We start from the raw sequence: 20,101 nt of genomic DNA, 5'->3' as shown, positions 1-20,101 counted from the left end.
AGTTAATTGGAAGTGTAGTTTTACTTTTATAACGTTGTCCATCGTGCCAAACGCGATCGAAAGCTTAAGATATCGAAGAAGGCAGCAGTACAATACTGTTTTTGGTCGAGTAAATCTTTCCAACAATTGTACTGTGTTTTTTCCTGAAGACAAATTGATTATTTGATATTCGTTTTCGCTGTAACCTTTTAAGGAAGAGAACTTTCATGAGAGAGTGGAGATTGTGGGTAGTAAGTTAATTGGTTGATATGATCCTGTTTTATCAGCACTTTTTCCGGGTTGGAGAATCATTTTTATGTGTGGAGTGAAAACCGTTTTAAGATAGCTCGCAACAGTGTTAGCTTTTTTTAAATACCCTTTGTCCATTCGTTGTTTTCCTTTCTTATTGCAGATTCTGTCAGGCTGGGTCTCTTGAATTTGCTACCTGCTTTCCAGAGAGAGTAGTTGCAGATGCATCAATATTGCTGAGGGTATTGGGAGTTGGGTTTGGGAGTTCCGTTCGATATTAAGGGTTTCTTTTAGCTCTTTTGTGAGCTTATTTAATCCTTTTCTAAATATCTTCAGGGTATTTAGTTTGTTGCCACCTTTTCCTTGCAAATCGTTTTTCTCTTTACTTCTAGAAAGGTTGATACACCTTGTGTTTGTTAAGGTAAGGTGTGAAATTCCAGGCGGCTCACAGTGTACTATTTCCATTTTTAAGAAAATAGTCGTTAAATTATTTTATATCGCTAAATTTCAAAATAATCACAAAACTGTTTTTTAGAAATTCCTGCTAAAGACGAAACAATAACGATTAGAAAATTTAAATCAAAAAATCAATTTGAACGCGGCCGAGACAAATTTTGGTATTTTCGCTTTTGAAAAAAAAAAATATTGATTCACTACCTTTCCAATGGTACCTCATTTTTGTAAATAGAGCAAGAAATATTGCTTTTAAACGGAATTTTGTTGACCCAACTTGACTTTTTTTATCGATATTTGCCACGCCCATAATTAAAAAAAAAATCAAAATTTTAAGTCCATTTCTGTCAGTTTATAATTACTTGCTATAAGGAAATTCTAAATATAAATTTTGGGCATTTTAGCTTTTGTAGTTAGTTAANTAAATAGAGCAAGAAATATTGCTTTTAAACGGAATTTTGTTGACCCAACTTGACTTTTTTTATCGATATTTGCCACGCCCATAATTAAAAAAAAAATCAAAATTTTAAGTCCATTTCTGTCAGTTTATAATTACTTGCTATAAGGAAATTCTAAATATAAATTTTGGGCATTTTAGCTTTTGTAGTTAGTTAAATATTTCAGCTTTTGCTTTTTAAAAATTACAGTTATATAATGGGTTGGCGTGACAGTACCTCTAAAAGATAATTTTTTTTTTTTAAAGATTCTCCTAAGATAGACCGTACCTTGTGCAAAATTTCTATAATCTATCTTCAATAGTTTCCGAATTACAGAATTAAAAGCAGCTACATGGACCAAATCTTTCACTGTGCGGCTTGTTGTGAGTGTTTCTTGGGATTCAGGAGGTAAATTCAAATTAAACGTGGAAGAAACCATGGATCCGAAGGTTTGGCAGCAAAATTGCTATTGAGGACGAATTAAACAGGGGAGTGATCAGGAGACAAGTCGAAACAAGAGCTAGAAGTTATTTCTGAGGGTTCAATGCCTTTGGCTACGCAGAAATCAATCCAAGTCGGGTATTTTATTTCGCCGTATGTAGGTTTTCCGGACGAGAGCGGAGATAAATTCAACTTTCTGAAAGCAGCGTAGAGTTGTCGTCCTTTGTAAGCAATAAGGCGAGAGCCCCATAGATATGGTTTACGTTGCAATCGCCTCCGGCTATGAACCTATTTTCAAGGAAATTGAAAAACCTTTCATATTCCATAGTACTGACGTGTTTGGGTCGGCTGTAAATTGCGGATACCGTTAGCGTGCCTCTTCGAATTATACTACGTTTATGCGTAGGCTAATTCACGAATTCATTCCATGAATTTGGGTTAAAATTTGCTGCATAATCACCATTTCATGAATTCAATTATACACGAAAGTTAGCCATGAATTCGGCACCCCGTTTTTTTATCATTTCATGAAATCGTGAAGTGCAAGTTTAGATTAAAAAGCATGAGGATTTAAAACACTAGAAAAGTTGTGCGGAATTGTTCAAATATAAAATAAATTCAAATAGAATAAACTGAAAATATATTAAAACCAATTTAAACATAATATCGTTCATTGCCTGGTACCAACGGCTTTTGCAAATTCAAAAGGAGGTCAAAAAAGACACAACACTTTATTTCATCGATTCGCGAACTATGCATAAACGGGACCATTTTTGAATTCATGAAATGAAGAATACATGAATTCTGTCGCATAACCGTAGTATTAGTCAGGTACGAGCCAGCATGAGCTTTGTTGTCTGAGTTCTTTGTGTAGTAGAATTTATAGTTTGCAATTTGGGGTTTCATTAGTAAAATGCAAGGTACATTGAACAGGTAGTATCAGTAGAGCAGCTGATTTGATTTATTTTCAAATTATTTGGTCTCGAAAATTTCAAATATTTTTAATTTTTTCTCACAAAAATTCTGAATTGTTAAAATCCATTTGCATGTGAAACCTTTTTCCATACAAAACAAGCGATTGAATAGCAGCTTTTGGAACGTTCGCCCAACTCAGCAGCACAACCGCTGATTACTGGCCCTTGTAAAGGATGGATCAATGCTTCGAGAAGCAAACAAATTTACTAGGAAAGAAAGATGCAACAATTTTTATTTTTTCCAATTTCAATTTTTTATTTTTTATAATTTTTTGTATTTCACATGGCACGCTTTGATTTAGAAGAAAAAAATCAGAACAGTTTTTGACACTTTCGATACCAGAAGCAACAACAAAATACACGCAAATGTTGTTTTTGCTCTACTGATACTACCTGTTTAATGTGCCTTGGTAAAATGAGTTTCAGATATCAAGAGAATATATAGTCTTGGGTCTGAGTAAACGCTTTAATTTCAAGTAACGTTCCAAATAAATTTGTTTAAGGAATTCTAAGATGCGCAGTGTTTAGTCGTAAGAGTGACGAGGAGATTCATCATTGTTGGGACTTGTTGCATGACTTGCTTTAATAGTGTGACTATTTTTCCCATTTCTTTTGTATTTTGGCTTTGAATTAGTTCCAAAGCTATCTGGAGTAACACTCCTATTGGGTATTGGTGCAATGTTGTAGCGTTTTAAATTATAAATGCGGTCAAAAATTTGTTTCGCAACTTTTGGCACTTATTATGCGCTGCATTCGATCTTCGACTGTGGTCGAAAGTGCTGATCGAACGAATTTATATTCGGTATTATGGCGCTCATTCGATGAAGAATAGCGCTATTGTGAATTTCGCTCATTTAGGTTGTTCACAATAGTATATTTTCGCCGCTGAGAAGCTTTGTTTACAAATCGAGCAAACTAAAAAGTGTACTTATACATATGTGCATATGTAAATTTGTGCAAATTAAAATGAAATAAAAAAGAAAGCGGGTTTATATAAACGTGGTAAAAATGAGTACAACGGAGCTCAATGATTCTTCAGAGGATGAGAGCTTAGAAAACTGGCCAGGAGCAGAAAAAGTTTGAGAGTGTTTAAGTGTAGTCTTTCGAATATATTTTGACACACAATATATTTAAGAAATTGTGTGATCCAAATCTATTTAAAATATATTNGGTTTATATAAACGTGGTAAAAATGAGTACAACGGAGCTCAATGATTCTTCAGAGGATGAGAGCTTAGAAAACTGGCCAGGAGCAGAAAAAGTTTGAGAGTGTTTAAGTGTAGTCTTTCGAATATATTTTGACACACAATATATTTAAGAAATTGTGTGATCCAAATCTATTTAAAATATATTAAAACTAAAAACAGTTCTATGATTTCGTTCTCAGAGATCGTGTCAACAGAGTCTTGGGATTTTATTTCATAAGTAAAACCAGCCTTTCGAGCTTGTGTTTAGTATTCACGACGTTAGAACTGCATAAAATAAAATAAAAAGTTATTTAAAATTAGTGGCTAGCCGCCAAAAAGTAAGAAAACAAATGCAAAATCATACATTTTTCACAATTTTCTTACAAATCGCTACACAATTGAAAGCAAAATTCTGTTCGACAGAAAATTCGATACTCAACGAAAATTTGGACACGCTTGCATAGCTCATAATACGAATTTCACTTTCGATTTTCGATAGTCATCGAAAATCTGACAAAACCAAAATAATACGAAATCTTTTAATAAAGATCGAATCCTCTTATTTGTATGGGATTTTGTTTTGCTTTAAACGCGCAAAATGTTGTATTCAAAGATTTGCGAAATACTTGAAGGAAATGGCTATAAGAAGTTTATATGTATATGCCTTTTTTAGTACCACTTATGAAAATTCCATGGACAGTTATTTATTCAAGTGTTCACATGTTGATCTTTTTTTAATATCTACAATGTTTGTCAAGAAATTTTTTTTTTTTTTTATAAAAATATTGTTCATACTTTAACCAAATCCATATAAATAAATTTCAAACTTACATGGAAGGTCCTGGATGCGTTTAGGCTTCTATCGCAGATTTTACAAAACGAAACGCTAACATCGCACAGTGTTTCCGACTATATGGAGGCAGGTAAAAAAAAGTCATGGTGACAGTTGATAAAAAAAACCGGTTGGACTTAGAGAGGGAAAAGTAAAAGTCATAAATACAAAATTTTACATTATTTACTCACCCCCCTTCTTTACGAACGATACATTTCCAAAAAAATACTGGNAAAACAGTTCTATGATTTCGTTCTCAGAGATCGTGTCAACAGAGTCTTGGGATTTTATTTCATAAGTAAAACCAGCCTTTCGAGCTTGTGTTTAGTATTCACGACGTTAGAACTGCATAAAATAAAATAAAAAGTTATTTAAAATTAGTGGCTAGCCGCCAAAAAGTAAGAAAACAAATGCAAAATCATACATTTTTCACAATTTTCTTACAAATCGCTACACAATTGAAAGCAAAATTCTGTTCGACAGAAAATTCGATACTCAACGAAAATTTGGACACGCTTGCATAGCTCATAATACGAATTTCACTTTCGATTTTCGATAGTCATCGAAAATCTGACAAAACCAAAATAATACGAAATCTTTTAATAAAGATCGAATCCTCTTATTTGTATGGGATTTTGTTTTGCTTTAAACGCGCAAAATGTTGTATTCAAAGATTTGCGAAATACTTGAAGGAAATGGCTATAAGAAGTTTATATGTATATGCCTTTTTTAGTACCACTTATGAAAATTCCATGGACAGTTATTTATTCAAGTGTTCACATGTTGATCTTTTTTTAATATCTACAATGTTTGTCAAGAAATTTTTTTTTTTTTTTATAAAAATATTGTTCATACTTTAACCAAATCCATATAAATAAATTTCAAACTTACATGGAAGGTCCTGGATGCGTTTAGGCTTCTATCGCAGATTTTACAAAACGAAACGCTAACATCGCACAGTGTTTCCGACTATATGGAGGCAGGTAAAAAAAAGTCATGGTGACAGTTGATAAAAAAAACCGGTTGGACTTAGAGAGGGAAAAGTAAAAGTCATAAATACAAAATTTTACATTATTTACTCACCCCCCTTCTTTACGAACGATACATTTCCAAAAAAATACTGGAATGGGCGCGATACCGACTAATCAGTTTAGCTGCCTTTGGCGATCAACCGATTAAAGAAAGTGTTTCTTTTTCAACTGTGATCAAATATTTAAATATCGTGGAATATTCAGGTGAAGGTATTTATCATTTATTTGGTATTTTCCTATTTTCTTACCAAAAAATTTACTTTGAAATGTAGATGCTGAATATTATTAATAAAAAAAATGGGAGTACCGGTCCGTCAGGTCTTGAAATTAGACAAATGTTTTAGAGAATTTTATGTAGTTTTCAAATATATATATTGATCTTTGCGCGCGACTTTGCAAATATACACTGAAGAGCAAAACTGGACCGACAACCCTAACGGCCTTGTGGACAAATCCCACAGAAGCTGCACGCTTCCTAGGGTTGCCGTTAGTGGAACTTGACGACAACGACTGAGATACCAACCGATNTACAAATCGCTACACAATTGAAAGCAAAATTCTGTTCGACAGAAAATTCGATACTCAACGAAAATTTGGACACGCTTGCATAGCTCATAATACGAATTTCACTTTCGATTTTCGATAGTCATCGAAAATCTGACAAAACCAAAATAATACGAAATCTTTTAATAAAGATCGAATCCTCTTATTTGTATGGGATTTTGTTTTGCTTTAAACGCGCAAAATGTTGTATTCAAAGATTTGCGAAATACTTGAAGGAAATGGCTATAAGAAGTTTATATGTATATGCCTTTTTTAGTACCACTTATGAAAATTCCATGGACAGTTATTTATTCAAGTGTTCACATGTTGATCTTTTTTTAATATCTACAATGTTTGTCAAGAAATTTTTTTTTTTTTTTATAAAAATATTGTTCATACTTTAACCAAATCCATATAAATAAATTTCAAACTTACATGGAAGGTCCTGGATGCGTTTAGGCTTCTATCGCAGATTTTACAAAACGAAACGCTAACATCGCACAGTGTTTCCGACTATATGGAGGCAGGTAAAAAAAAGTCATGGTGACAGTTGATAAAAAAAACCGGTTGGACTTAGAGAGGGAAAAGTAAAAGTCATAAATACAAAATTTTACATTATTTACTCACCCCCCTTCTTTACGAACGATACATTTCCAAAAAAATACTGGAATGGGCGCGATACCGACTAATCAGTTTAGCTGCCTTTGGCGATCAACCGATTAAAGAAAGTGTTTCTTTTTCAACTGTGATCAAATATTTAAATATCGTGGAATATTCAGGTGAAGGTATTTATCATTTATTTGGTATTTTCCTATTTTCTTACCAAAAAATTTACTTTGAAATGTAGATGCTGAATATTATTAATAAAAAAAATGGGAGTACCGGTCCGTCAGGTCTTGAAATTAGACAAATGTTTTAGAGAATTTTATGTAGTTTTCAAATATATATATTGATCTTTGCGCGCGACTTTGCAAATATACACTGAAGAGCAAAACTGGACCGACAACCCTAACGGCCTTGTGGACAAATCCCACAGAAGCTGCACGCTTCCTAGGGTTGCCGTTAGTGGAACTTGACGACAACGACTGAGATACCAACCGATCTGGGCGGGGTTGTTGTAGCCGCTACAACAACAACAACAACTGGAACAATAGAACGGAAAGTTAAGTTTGTGGTAGTGTATTTCTTCAGTTTATTTACTTTATGGTAATTCAAACTTGTATTTCGCCTTACCGATGTTTAACTAAACGTTTGACCATAAAAATTTTAAGATTTGCATATGGAAACTCAGAAAAAAATGACCAAACAAAAATGAACTGGATTGTTCCAGTTTTGCACCCTCTTAGTAATTGCTGAGTTTTATAATTCAAAGAGGAGTTCTGGCTCATTTCCTGCAATTTTGTAATCAAGGCGCGTGGAGTTTTCGCTGTGAGTGCATTAAGTGCACACACCAAGCAAAAATAACTTAAAGTTTTTGCAAAACTGTCAGAAAGGCCACGCTGTAAAGAAAGAAATCATATCGGCCAAATTTCCGTTTTATGGTTATCTAAACAAGCGATAAAAGGGCGGACCTCAGTCTGCAAGATCGAGAGACCACAAAAAATTGCAATTTGCCAGGCTAGGCAATTTGGAGGGTCTCTAAATGCCAATAAACTTTGGTTCCAAATCAAAAATTACTGTTTTATCACCACAAAGCAAGTGACTGGACATTATGTAAGACATGGGAACAAGTTATTTCAGCACAAAGATAAAGAGAAGAAAGCCTGCTTTGACATCCAGAAAAATTTTTAGTCAGAAACGCATTTTTACTAAGAAAAAACATTGGATTGGTATTATTTTGAAGTGGGAATTTACAAGTTCTTCATAAACGACCACATTATTCCACCAAAATTTACTATTAATTAGGGCACAGCCCTAAATTTGTTAACTCTGGGGATAAAATTAAACGTTTTAAGTCGGAATATTGGTTCAAGTGCTGTGCACCTGCATCAGGGATACGCGTAACGTCCCAAAATATTTAAACTATTAGGTTGTTACGCCTTGGGGAGTAGGAACTGTGGTAAGATCGATGGTAAAAAGAAAAGTGACAACAAATGAGCATTTTCAAAGAATTTGGCAATTTCTGAGGATATTTTTCTCAGGCTTTTCTCCATTTTAAAAGGACAATGATCAGAAATATCCGCCGAAACTGGGGCCAAATAGGTATATATATATAGAATTGATTCAACAGAAAACTTATGGAATTGTTTGAAAATGCCACTGTTCAATTGCGAAAACATGCCCAGTCGCATGCAAGACCTTGGGCATTACGTTAAGGAAAACCGGTGCGCGTTCTCAACAGATTTCGTCTAAAACCTGTGCGAAAGTATCCCAAGATGACCATAAAAGCTAAAACATTCAAATTGGTTATGGCCAATTTATTAAAAGTCAAGCAAATGGTAAAATTTTCTGTGGGGTGCAAAACTGGGACAATCTAGTTGCTACGTTTTTTTTTGCAATTTTCTTCTTTATCTGCTTGTATTAATTATTGTTTTTATGGCCTTCTGATGAAATAAACATTGGAAATGTGAATTCCGAAACTAGATTACAAAAAAGTCTTCATATATTGCGATTATATCGCAAGAAAATTCACATTATGTATTACTGTTCCGGTTTTGCTCCTCAGTGTATGTAATTTTGGATTTCCTTAATTTTTGAATTTCAGCTTTTTGCATAATTTCGCGAAAACAATTTTTCGAACAATGAAAAAATCTCACCAAACATTGGGAAAAAGCGAGTATTTACACCTAAGTCATTTTATAGTATAACCTTTGTTTTATGAGAAAGGAAAGCATGAAATAAAAATTTACCAAAATTCCATCCCATTTAATGACTGGGCTCACATTTTTTGTGAGTTTTGGACGTTATAGTGATCCAATCTTTCCCATATTTTATATTTAGGTTTTTCTAATAAAAATAAAGACTGCAAACGACTCGAAATCGGATGAAATTTAATGTTTCCGCTCACAAGAGTAGAGGGCGTGGCAATTATTCCATCTTTACAAAATTTCATAATTCTCTATTTCTAAGTAAAACTAGAGCACATGTCAAGTTTCAGTGAAATCGGTGCAGGTGTATTATTATTTCCACCTGCCTCCATATAGTCGAAACACTGTGCGTCGCTTCGTAGTTGGTCTTTTTGTTCGTACCATTATTGTAAGGAATGCACGGACGTTTTCTTTGTCCCTTGGCATTTTATTTAACAATTAAGTGACCAGAATTTTTTAACATTCCAGGAAGACAAATTCTCCACACTGAAACACATAAAAAAATTTATATTTATTTAAACACATAAATAACGAATAAATTAACAATTCAAAGTTCCTCTAAACACAAGTCAAAAAAGTTAATAGTACACTGCGTTGCATAATTATAAGAACGCCACCTATTAACAAGTTTTGCCTATTTTTAAATTATTTAATTGAAATTGTATTACTTGCAACAGAAATTGCTTTTGTATTTCGTCAAAGTTGGACTATAATTTTGTATCAACGCTATAACCCGTTCAGCAATATCATTAACATATCTTAATCGTCTTTAAGACAACCAACTTCAGTGTCATTTTTTAGAGAATTTAATGCCCTACAAGAATATGCCTAGAAAAAATATTATCCCTTTTTTATAACTTTTTTTAATGGTTCAAAAGTTATAACATTTTTAGAAAATTTCAAATGCCTACCGACACCTTTTAAAATTGAAATAAAAACTTTTCCAAATGGGACAATTTCCTTCTCAGTAAATATGTCATTTTAGGGCCATAAATTCGCTAGGTTACTTATTTTGGATCATCCTAATATACATGTATATTAGACCACATGAAAATAAAAAAACATCCCGCAATGCGATCGGCATAAGACTCAAATTTTAGCATTTGGTATTGTAATGATCCTCCATGATTGCGGGTTTTATTTTTATCTTGGCGTGGTCTAATGTATATATAAGAGCGACTCTTCTTCTTTTTTATTGGCGCTGTAACCGCCTAAACGATTTTGGCCAAGTCCAAAACAGCACGCCAGTCATTTCTCTTCTGTGCTAATTGACGCCAATTGGAAATGCCAAGTGAAGCCAAGTCCTTCTCCACCTGGTCTTTCCAACGCAGAGGAGGCCTTCCTCTTCCTCTGTGACCAGCATCGCGGCCCGCGTTGAATACATTCAGAGCAGGAGCGTTTCTGTCTATTCGAACGACATGGCTGCACTATGTCTATATCGTTGTAAATCTCATACAGCTCATCGTTAAATCGTCTGCGGTATTCGCCAACGCGTAAAGGTCCGTAAATCTTTCGCAGAATCTTTCTCTCGAAAACTCCAAGAGCTGCTCCATCAGATGTTTTCATTGTCCATGCCTCCGCGCCATACAGGCATGATGAGTGACTTATAGAGTGTGATTTTTGTACAACGAGAGAGGACTTTACTTCTCAATTACCTACTTAGTCCAAAGTAGCACTTGTTAGCAAGAGTGATTCTCCGTTGGATTTCAAGGCTGACATTATTGTTGGTAATGCTGATTCCCAAATAAACTAAGTCGTCTACTTTTTGAAACTTGTAACTGTCAACAGTGACGTGGGTGCCAAGACGCTTATGCTCTTGACTGTTCGTGTGATGACAGGAGATACTTCGCTTTGTCCTCGTTCACCACCAGACCCATTCGCTTTGCTTCTCTATCCAATCCCGAGAAGGCAGAACAGATGCAGCGACTCATTTACAGTAATAAGAATAAGTGGCAAATTTCTCGGAAAACACCCAAAAAAAAGTCGGGATCCGCCGCTGGGCCCGTGTTATTTTTGATTATGTACTTGGATGTGAAATAACACATTTTCTAAAAAATTTTAAACGTATTTGCGCTTCAATGCAACGAACATACTTGTTTGAAGCCATCTTACAAATGCTTTTATCAAAATAAAAGATCCCCACACACAAATATTGCCACTGATAAAACTTATACATATCTATCAAACAAAATTACATATGGTAGGCAATAATTTCGGCATTCCTACGGCACCGTGAAATACTTTGTTCGCTCCTCCAATTACGATCGCGAATTACCCCTTTCCCACGCACAAATTCTTAATTCGATTTGACAGTTCTCTATCCCTGTGTTTTTTTTTTGTTTTCTTCGCTACAAAATTTGTGCAAAATGTAAGTAATTGGTAAAAATTTATAAGTTTCCGTATTAAATTGGTGATGTACACATGTATAAACTTTACTTTTCGTACTCAGAAAAAGTGCCAGTTTCGATAAATGTCTGATAAAAATTAGAGACGGCAGAGATTTGTCGCAATTCGCATAGTAATTGGATCTGAATTACCAACAAATGAGGTAATTTTCTCTCAAGATTTAGTATGGCGAATTACGTAATTCGAAGGATAATTGGAGTGCAACTTACGAATGAGAGAGCGAACTGCGTAATTGGCTAAAAGGCGTTTACATTGTTCAACTTTCACAGGCGGTTAGATGAATCAAAAGTTTACATCACTTAACTGAAAGCTGAACAATGTAAACTTCTTTTAAATATAACGATTGTGTACGATTAGCAAATATTAATATTCTGAACGAAGCTTTTTGAAAATTTCGTCACTGCTATAAAACTTGAAAAGGAGGAGCAGGACATTCTTGCTCAAAAGGAGGACACAGAATGACAATAATTTTGAGGAGGACAAATCACGTTTGAAGAGAACAATCCTCCTAAGTATGGCGCATATTTAAACAAGCTATCATATCCAAAATTAGCGATAATATGCAAAAATATGATTTTTAGGTAAGTGAATATTTTTATCTTCTCTAATCTAATAATAATAATAATAACTCTAGGGCCTTATCCGGATCATCTGCAGATAATTCCCGCTGCCGTCTGTCTATGCTTTAAGTCTGCTATCCAATCCGGATTATGCAATACAATAAATATTGTTTTAGTTTATCTCCACGACTCAACCAACGAATTTGTGAGAAATAATAATATATACACTTCCCACATATTTAAGCTTAGGATGGTAACAAGGGTGCCTCAACAATCCAGGTGAACAATTATGTACGTGACGTTATTTAAAAAAAGTATTTATTGCATCACTTTGATATTTAACGTATTCTTTTGTGGTTTTACGTTTTGTCGGTAGCCGTTGATTGCAAATAGAAAGAGGACGTTATACAGACACGGTGTGGGGTGTTGCATCACCTTTTACGTATGTGTATAATATAATGTAATGTGTAAAAATGAAGAAGTTGTTGTCGGTGTGGCTTATGCCCAAGAAAAAATTACAAAAAAGTCAAAAGCTTCCTGGTGTATGAATGCAATGCACCGCAATTAAATTGAGGTCGCAGGCAAATTTTGTTTTGAGACTGCTTATGAGTACTTATTTCGTTCCCGTAATCGATTTTGCGCCATTAGTTGCGACACTCTAAATTTTACTCCTAGTGTAATGTTAATTTCGAAGGAACTGTAAGGCTAATTACGGGGTCATCAGGATTAGGGTGCGCCGATAACCATGGCTGAAGGTGGGTCAGCACTAGGCGCCAAGTATTTGGCCATTATTTATTTTATTTGCGTAATTTTCAGATTTTTTTTGCGTTTTACTTTCTGTTTCTGTCTGTGTCCGTTCATGCTTATGACGCGGGGAACAGTGGTGAGTGCAAGAACGCAAGTGTACACCAAGTGGCATGCCGCCTGCACTCACTATGCGTTCCGTTGCAACTTTTGACGAAGTTTTCACGCTAAATAAAAATAAATAAATAAATAAATAAAATTAAATCTTTAAATTATAGATAGAATAACAACACTTTTAAAATCCTTACTTTAACTTAATATTTACAGCAATCGCCCTACCACGGTTACGTTGATCGCGAATCGATGGTTTACAATCGCCCGCCTGGATACTGCATGAAGACAGTGTTGTTATTCTTCATCGCTGTTGTGGTCATGCTGATGGGCCTTCTTGGTGGCTACACCCTGTATCGCACATATTTACCTACTGCTTCGAATTTACACTACCATGCACTTTGCGACATTCCATACATGCCGACTGGAAATTTAAGTGTGCCACGTCTGTACGAACAAAACGATGAATTGGACTGGCGTAATCTGTTCTCACATCTTACAAAGTTCAATGGTTACAATGCGTTGGATGATGATTATTTCCGTGAAGAAATCGAGTTGGATATGAGCGATAATGAAAGCTACGCTAAGATTGATGTGCCCGATTTTAAGAATGGACGTCGAGGACGTTTTATGCATGATTTCAAGGAAAATCAGTCGGCGATCATTGATACTACAGCAAACCGTTGTTACATTATGCCACTGGATCGCGGCACAACATTACCACCGAAGAGTTTTGTCGATTTAATGCAAAAGATGGGTTCGGGCTATTACAACATAGATACTGATCGCGTTCGTCGCAACATGCGTGTTGTCACTCCCTCTATTACTGATCTTTCAACGATCTCTGAACGAATCGCTAACGAATGTTATGACATGAAAGTTTATATGCTTGAAAACTACGTGTCCGGAGGTTGGTATAGACTGTATTTACTAAAATCTAGGTATTGTATCGAGTGACCGTTGTGAGTTTAATTTAAAAAAACTTTCACCTGCGGAGAGGTTCTGTAACGATTTAACGGACATTTTTGGATCACTATCGCGACTTGTTGATATTAATACCCGTCGCAAAGCTGCGATAGCGATCCGAAGATTGTCGTTGAAAAAAGTTTATTCAAAATATCAAGGGACTTCTACTTCTTTATACATACGTAAAGAGTACTTGAAAATTGTATTACTCATTTGACTCATAATGTTAATTAATCATAACTAGGACAACCCAAAATATGCTCCTTAAAACTTATTTTAAGCGCTTAAAATGTGCCAACAATTCTATATATATGCTCCACAAAATTCTTTTAAAATCATTATAACCCATAAGATATGCTTTTAAATTTCGTTTATGTACGTATTTTCATGCCCAAAAATACTTTTAACTTTATTTGCAGCACCTAAAATGTTCTAAATTTCATAAAAGTGCATATACATACATAAATATTTTTGTTTAATAATTCATATTTATTCAATTTGTTTTTAAAACATATGTATGAAAGTACATGGAATCTAATTCACAAATTGTTCCACATAGGAATTTAAACTGTGTATGTTTGTAGATACATATCGTCCTTTAAAGTACAAAACCGCGTATCGTCGGTCTGCAAAGCCGGGTACTTGACATTTTTTGCCAAAAATTGGGTTTGCACACACAAGCTCCGCTACGTCGCAAATCTACCATCCATGCTTTCTGCTGTCGCATTTAACATGGAGTTGTCCTAGGAGGTGAGAATTGACTACGTAACGTTCCCCTAGTATTTGTAGTAGTAACACGTAGCCTGTAACCGAACCACGTTTTGTATATCCTGCGTAACCTAGTACTAGTAATAATAAAGACTTGATGAAATCCTTGTTAATCGCTTGCCAAACGAAATTATAATGGCGGGTCAGTGGCGGGACAACCCATCTGTCAAGAGAAAAACATGTAAATATATAGTATTTCTTTCTCACACATAAAAAACTTTATATAAACACGATATGAACGCGCGCTTTGATGTCTATTTCATTTTCGACACAATGTTATTATACTGTTATTTTTTTCAGAAACTTTTATTATTAGTTCTAAACGTAACAACGCAGAGCAAAGTTCCCGAAAATATGCATTTACTGCAAAATATGCTGAAATATGTATTCATTGCAAAATATGCTCTAAGTAATATAACTCAAACTTTATATTTTTTGGAAAAACGTTTAAACATTTCATCAGCGTGTTGCTAACATGCCTGACAAAAAAAAAAAATGCCCGAACATATTTTGGTTTGCTCTAATCATAACATATTTTAGTTTTTGGATACTTGATTACTCGAGTAACTGAACTTTTGAGTAATCATAATTTTAAATTTATCGAATAGTTGAGTTATTTACTTATGTCTACATATCACATACCAAATACAACGGTGCCACTAATCAAAAATTTCCAAAGCGACATTTTTTCCAAGGAATTAAATCGAGTCAAAATAATGTTCCGGTTTCGGTTTTCGTTTCGCTCTTAAAATTTTATTTCTGTTTCGGTTTTGAAATAAAAATATATAAACAAGTTTGACAAAAAACATTATGTATTAAATAAATATGTACCTTCCAAGGTTTGCAAACATTTTTTTGCGACATTAAACATTGTGAATTTTAATTCATATAAAGAAAAAACCTCTGAAGCACTCACACTCACACTTTGCCAATTGCCTATCAGCTTGAAAGCAATTTTTATTCGGTCATAGCTCTGACCGTTTGTTTGCAGAAAATTGAGTGTTTAATAAAATAAGAAAAAAAATAATGATAACCTATACGTGTGAGCAAATTGAAAGCAATTTTACCAACGTGTAAACGCAAACTATTGCTTGTTTTGTGTTACTTGGACGTTACACGATCAAGAAATTGCTTTGAAGTTGCAGCACTTTCACTCTTTTAATAACACACACACTTTTTACTTTAGTTAAGTCAAACAGCTGATCGCATTTCGATGGCTGAGTGGAAGATCGACCTATCTCGTTCGAAAACGCCCTCTCTCAGAAAACTTTTCAAGAACGCCCTACTTCAGAATTTGATTGAAATACACCCTATTTCAGAATTTTATTGAAAAACGCCCCATCTCAAGCGAATCGGCAGCTGAGATAGGGCGTTCTTCAACTAAATTCTGAGATAAGGCGTTTTTCAATCAAACTCTGAAGTAGGGCGTTCTTGAAAAGTTTTCTGAGATAAAGCGTTGTTGAAAAATTTTCTGAGATAGGGCGTTTTCGAACTGGCTGCTAAGATAGGTCGATCTTCCACTCAGCCATCGATTTAAGCTCTACCCAGAATTACTGCGGACGACGGTAAAGCGGTCGGCGGTAAGTGAACAGTTGCCGCAGTGAAATTAAACTGTTTTTCGGTACGTGCGTATATGCATAGTGAAATAAAATAAAGTGTACTATTTAGGTAAACTGACGTCTTCATATTTGAAATCAAAATTTGATTTTGTTGTTCACCCTTATTCTAGAACCCGAATTTTCGTAATTCGTAATTCGTAGCTAAGTTACGAAAAACGAAAAATCGACATGCTGCAACCCTTGCGGAAAAATGTGCAGCATTGCCAGCTATCAGTTGTTTTTCGAAGTGAGCTGTATGAAGGAAAACAAAGTGGAAAGGAATTAAAAAAACACTCATCAAGTGTTTGTTCATAGTAAAATTGGGTCATTTTACATATTTGGAGGAAAATTATGGACTCTGATGCATTTGCAATTATAGCATAGGAGTAAGAGCGCGCTATGGCAATGGATTCACAAAGGTATGCGGAGCTGTCGGGCATAGTAACCATGGAAACATCTATGTCAGCTTCTGGTGGAATTGTTGAGCCACAAGCTATAACTGCTATGCCTGAAGAACTGGTTCTCAATCCAGTTAATGCAATAACGGCTTCTTCCAAGCCATTGAAAATATGAATTTTGTTAGGCCCACAACCTGGTTGCGCTTGCTTCTGCCTTCGGCCGCGCTTAGGGATTTTAAGCCTTACTAATGAGAATTCTCTTTTCCCTGTTGTCGGAGAAGAGGGCGGAAGCCCCCCTTCTACTGTGAAAGGTATACAACATTTATTAGGCATATAACTCCGGCTACGCCATCCACTGTATCTTTGCGCAGAACCCACATATAAATTTACAAAAAAAAGTGCATGGTTCAGACTAGAGATGGGCGCGGGATAGCGGGACCCGCGGGACCCACGGTACTGATTTAAAATTGGCCGGGATGGGCGGTATCGGGAAGATCTGTAAAAATATGGGGGGCGGGACGGGTTGGTCCCGACGGGTTTCCCGACACTCCCGATAAAACCGCAACCCCTGCAAATTCACAAAATTTTCCTTAAAAACGATGTTTGAAATATGCACTTTTAATGTTTTATTGAGAAGAAGAAAAAAAAATTAAAGGAAGATGCCAGATCTTTCCTTATTATTTTTATTATTTAAAATTAATATGAAAGACCTGAACATTTATGTGAACCTTCGCACCTTCGATCGGTTTGCAAACCTCAATTTGTTGTCCGTGTGTAGCCTGCTTTAGAGATAGATATCGGGACCCACGGGACCCGCGGTACAATTCTGAAAAATGTCGGTATGGGCGGGTTCGGGACTTAAAAATCGAATTTCGAGATGGGCGGGGTCGGGATTAAATATTTAGTCCCGTGCCCATCTCTAGTTCAAACCTAATTTATTAATAAACTAGAGGTCGGAAATTTGGAACCTTTGTTTTAAATTAAAGTTTAATCCTATGTTAAAGATTCGGGTGATGCGTGATTAGATACAACAACCCAAAATTCTTGTACAAATAACTAAACCGTACCCAAGTTTCTCGATAAGGGGCAGCAAACATTCTTTTTTTCGTTCATATAAAGCACTGGATAAAAATATACGTATATGCGAAAGGCAAATTTATCACCACTAATATTTCCTGCAAACACACATCGATTTACATCTTTTTGCTTAATTTTTATCTCGCTTCCGACACAGAATTGTTTCCGTACAAAATTAGGCAAAAAAGCTGTCAATTTCTTACTTGTTCGTTTTTAGGCATGCCATTGTTACGAATTTCGAAAGTTCGAAGATACGATTCGGATTGCAGCATAGCATTTCTACGATTCGTAGCAAAATCCGAATACGAAAGTGTTGCAGAATAGGGGTGACTATTTTTTATTTTATTTCTGGTATACGCTTCTTCAATTCTGGTATTAACCCTTGATTTTGTTGTATACCTGTGTCCAATTTCGGTTTATATCCTCATCCTTCCGCACTGAAAACATCAGCACTGCAACGCTATGTGTGCTCCTGCACAAACGGCAATAATTTCTTAGCTTTTTTCCTAAATTTTTTATTCAAATCAAAAAAAAATCATAACTTCTCACTCAAAAGGGTTATCATGAAATGATAATAGGTAATAATAATAATAATAATAGATTGGCACTTACACATATGTTAGTATTTGGCCGAGCTTCTCCTTGTGGCGTGCGTCTTGATGTTGTCACACAAAGCGGAGGGGCCTACAGTTTTACGCCGACTCCGAACGGCGATTGTATTTTTATGAGAAGCTGTTTTTCATGGCAGAATTTCACTCGGAGGTTTGCCCTTGCCTGCCGAGGGACGACCGCTGTTAAGAAAAACCTTTTTTATATTTTTTGCGATGTTTCTTTGACCAGAGCTTGAACCCAGGTGCTGATGAGTGAAAGCGCGCACTGCTTACCACTACACCACAGCGGCCGACAATATAATGATAATAGGTAAATTGTCAAATAAGAGTGCCGAAATAGAATGTCATTGCTATCTGGCACACTTTATATTATTTCACTATGCGTTTATGTAGATTTGCTGGAAATAAAAATGGATGAAAACTTTGCCAAACTTGTGAAAATAATAAAAATTACTACAATCAACACTCAACCAACTTTGTGCCGTCCCCGTTGGGCTGAAAAATAGAAATAAATTTAAATCAACCGAAAAACGTCGGCGGTAAAAACGCTGCCGCCACAATTATGAGCCATTCCATATGCCTTTGTGAGTTTTAATTTTGGCAGCGGTTACCGCGGTTAATTTTAAATACCCATATAAGACTATTGAGTGACATTTTCATAAAAATTTTCCATTTATAAAGCAGTTAAGTCTTTATTTTTTATGAATTTGGGTGATAGTCTTTTACAGGGGCATATTTCATAACAATTACTTAATAATAAAAGTTTGGTAGCTTGTAGATGTACACTGCCGGAACAAAGTATTGGCACACCAAATTTTTCACAATATATGCAACAATTTTTATTCTAATATTCTAAACTTTGTGCAAAACTCGCGAAAATTCAGCAAATTTTCATCAAAATTTTCAACTTTTTAATCAGACTAGAGTTCCAGTTACTGTCGAAATTCGACAGTTTTTCTAGTTTTAGAAACCTTGGAGAGGTTTTCTAACTTAACACGTAGCAAAACTTATACGGTACAAATAAACTAACCGGAAAATCTTCTGCTAAAACGTAACTAATTTTTTTTTTTATCTTAGAAGGTCTTTGGAGGACTTCGGCAGGACTTGGAATTGTCCCGATACATTCAAGTTTATCAATAAATTTCAATGATTTGATACATATCGATAGTTCGATGAATTTCAAGAACACTAAAATTCGATAGCTCAACAAAATTCGTTAACTGTGAAATTCGATGGCTCGATAAATTTCGATAACTCAAAAATGTAAAAACTTTGGATACCTTTATAAATTTTTATTTTTGATATCCACATTTTTCGAAAACTATCTAAACATTTTGATAACTCGTTACACTCTGTTAAGACGATTAAATTCGATAAGCAGTGATAAATCGATAAGCTTATATTACCTTGAAATTTCGATAAATCGATATATTTTGAAAATTCCATAAACTTCGCTTCGTTGAACCAACCAATTTCAGTAGATCAATAATTATCGATAACTCTGTAAGTTGAAAGAACTCTATGCATTACGACACCTCGATAAATATCGTTAAGTCTATAAATAATGATAATTAAATAAATATCGATAACTTGATACATTTCTTTAACTTGACAAATTTCGTTATTTTCACAAATTTTTATAGCTCGATAACTATCCGTAAATTTGGACAACTAAGTTTCTGTGTCTATAAATTTCGACAACTCAGTAAACATTGATCAGTTCGAATAATTCGATACGTTGCGATAACTTAATAAGCATGGATAAATTTCGATAATTATAAACTTCGATTATTCGATAAATTTCAGTAACTTTATGGCTGATTTTATTTCGATTCCTATCGGAAAATTTCAACTCTGTTAACCTAATTCTTATGTATTTCTCATTGTCTCCATTTTCGCCTTTATCTCAATTTTCGACTTTATCTTCAC

The 20,101-nt window shown here is 34.9% G+C and overlaps 1 protein-coding gene across 1 annotated transcript in view; it reads left to right on the top strand.

Moving 5' to 3' along the window:
* LOC108362150 (integral membrane protein 2B) overlaps positions 1 to 20,101 on the top strand; it is a 90,725-nt gene that overhangs the window by 43,566 nt on the left and 27,058 nt on the right. The window contains exon 2 of the mRNA XM_017615013.1: positions 12,971 to 13,664. Coding sequence (XP_017470502.1) covers positions 12,971 to 13,664 — 694 coding nt within the window. The remainder of the gene's footprint in view (positions 1 to 12,970; positions 13,665 to 20,101) is intronic.

Source organism: Rhagoletis zephyria, unplaced genomic scaffold, assembly GCF_001687245.7.
Source record: "Rhagoletis zephyria isolate East Lansing unplaced genomic scaffold, Rhagoletis_zephyria_1.1 Rzeph_scaffold_00951, whole genome shotgun sequence".
Lineage (NCBI taxonomy): Eukaryota > Metazoa > Arthropoda > Insecta > Diptera > Tephritidae > Rhagoletis > Rhagoletis zephyria.
This window is presented reverse-complemented; position numbering and strand designations above follow the sequence as displayed.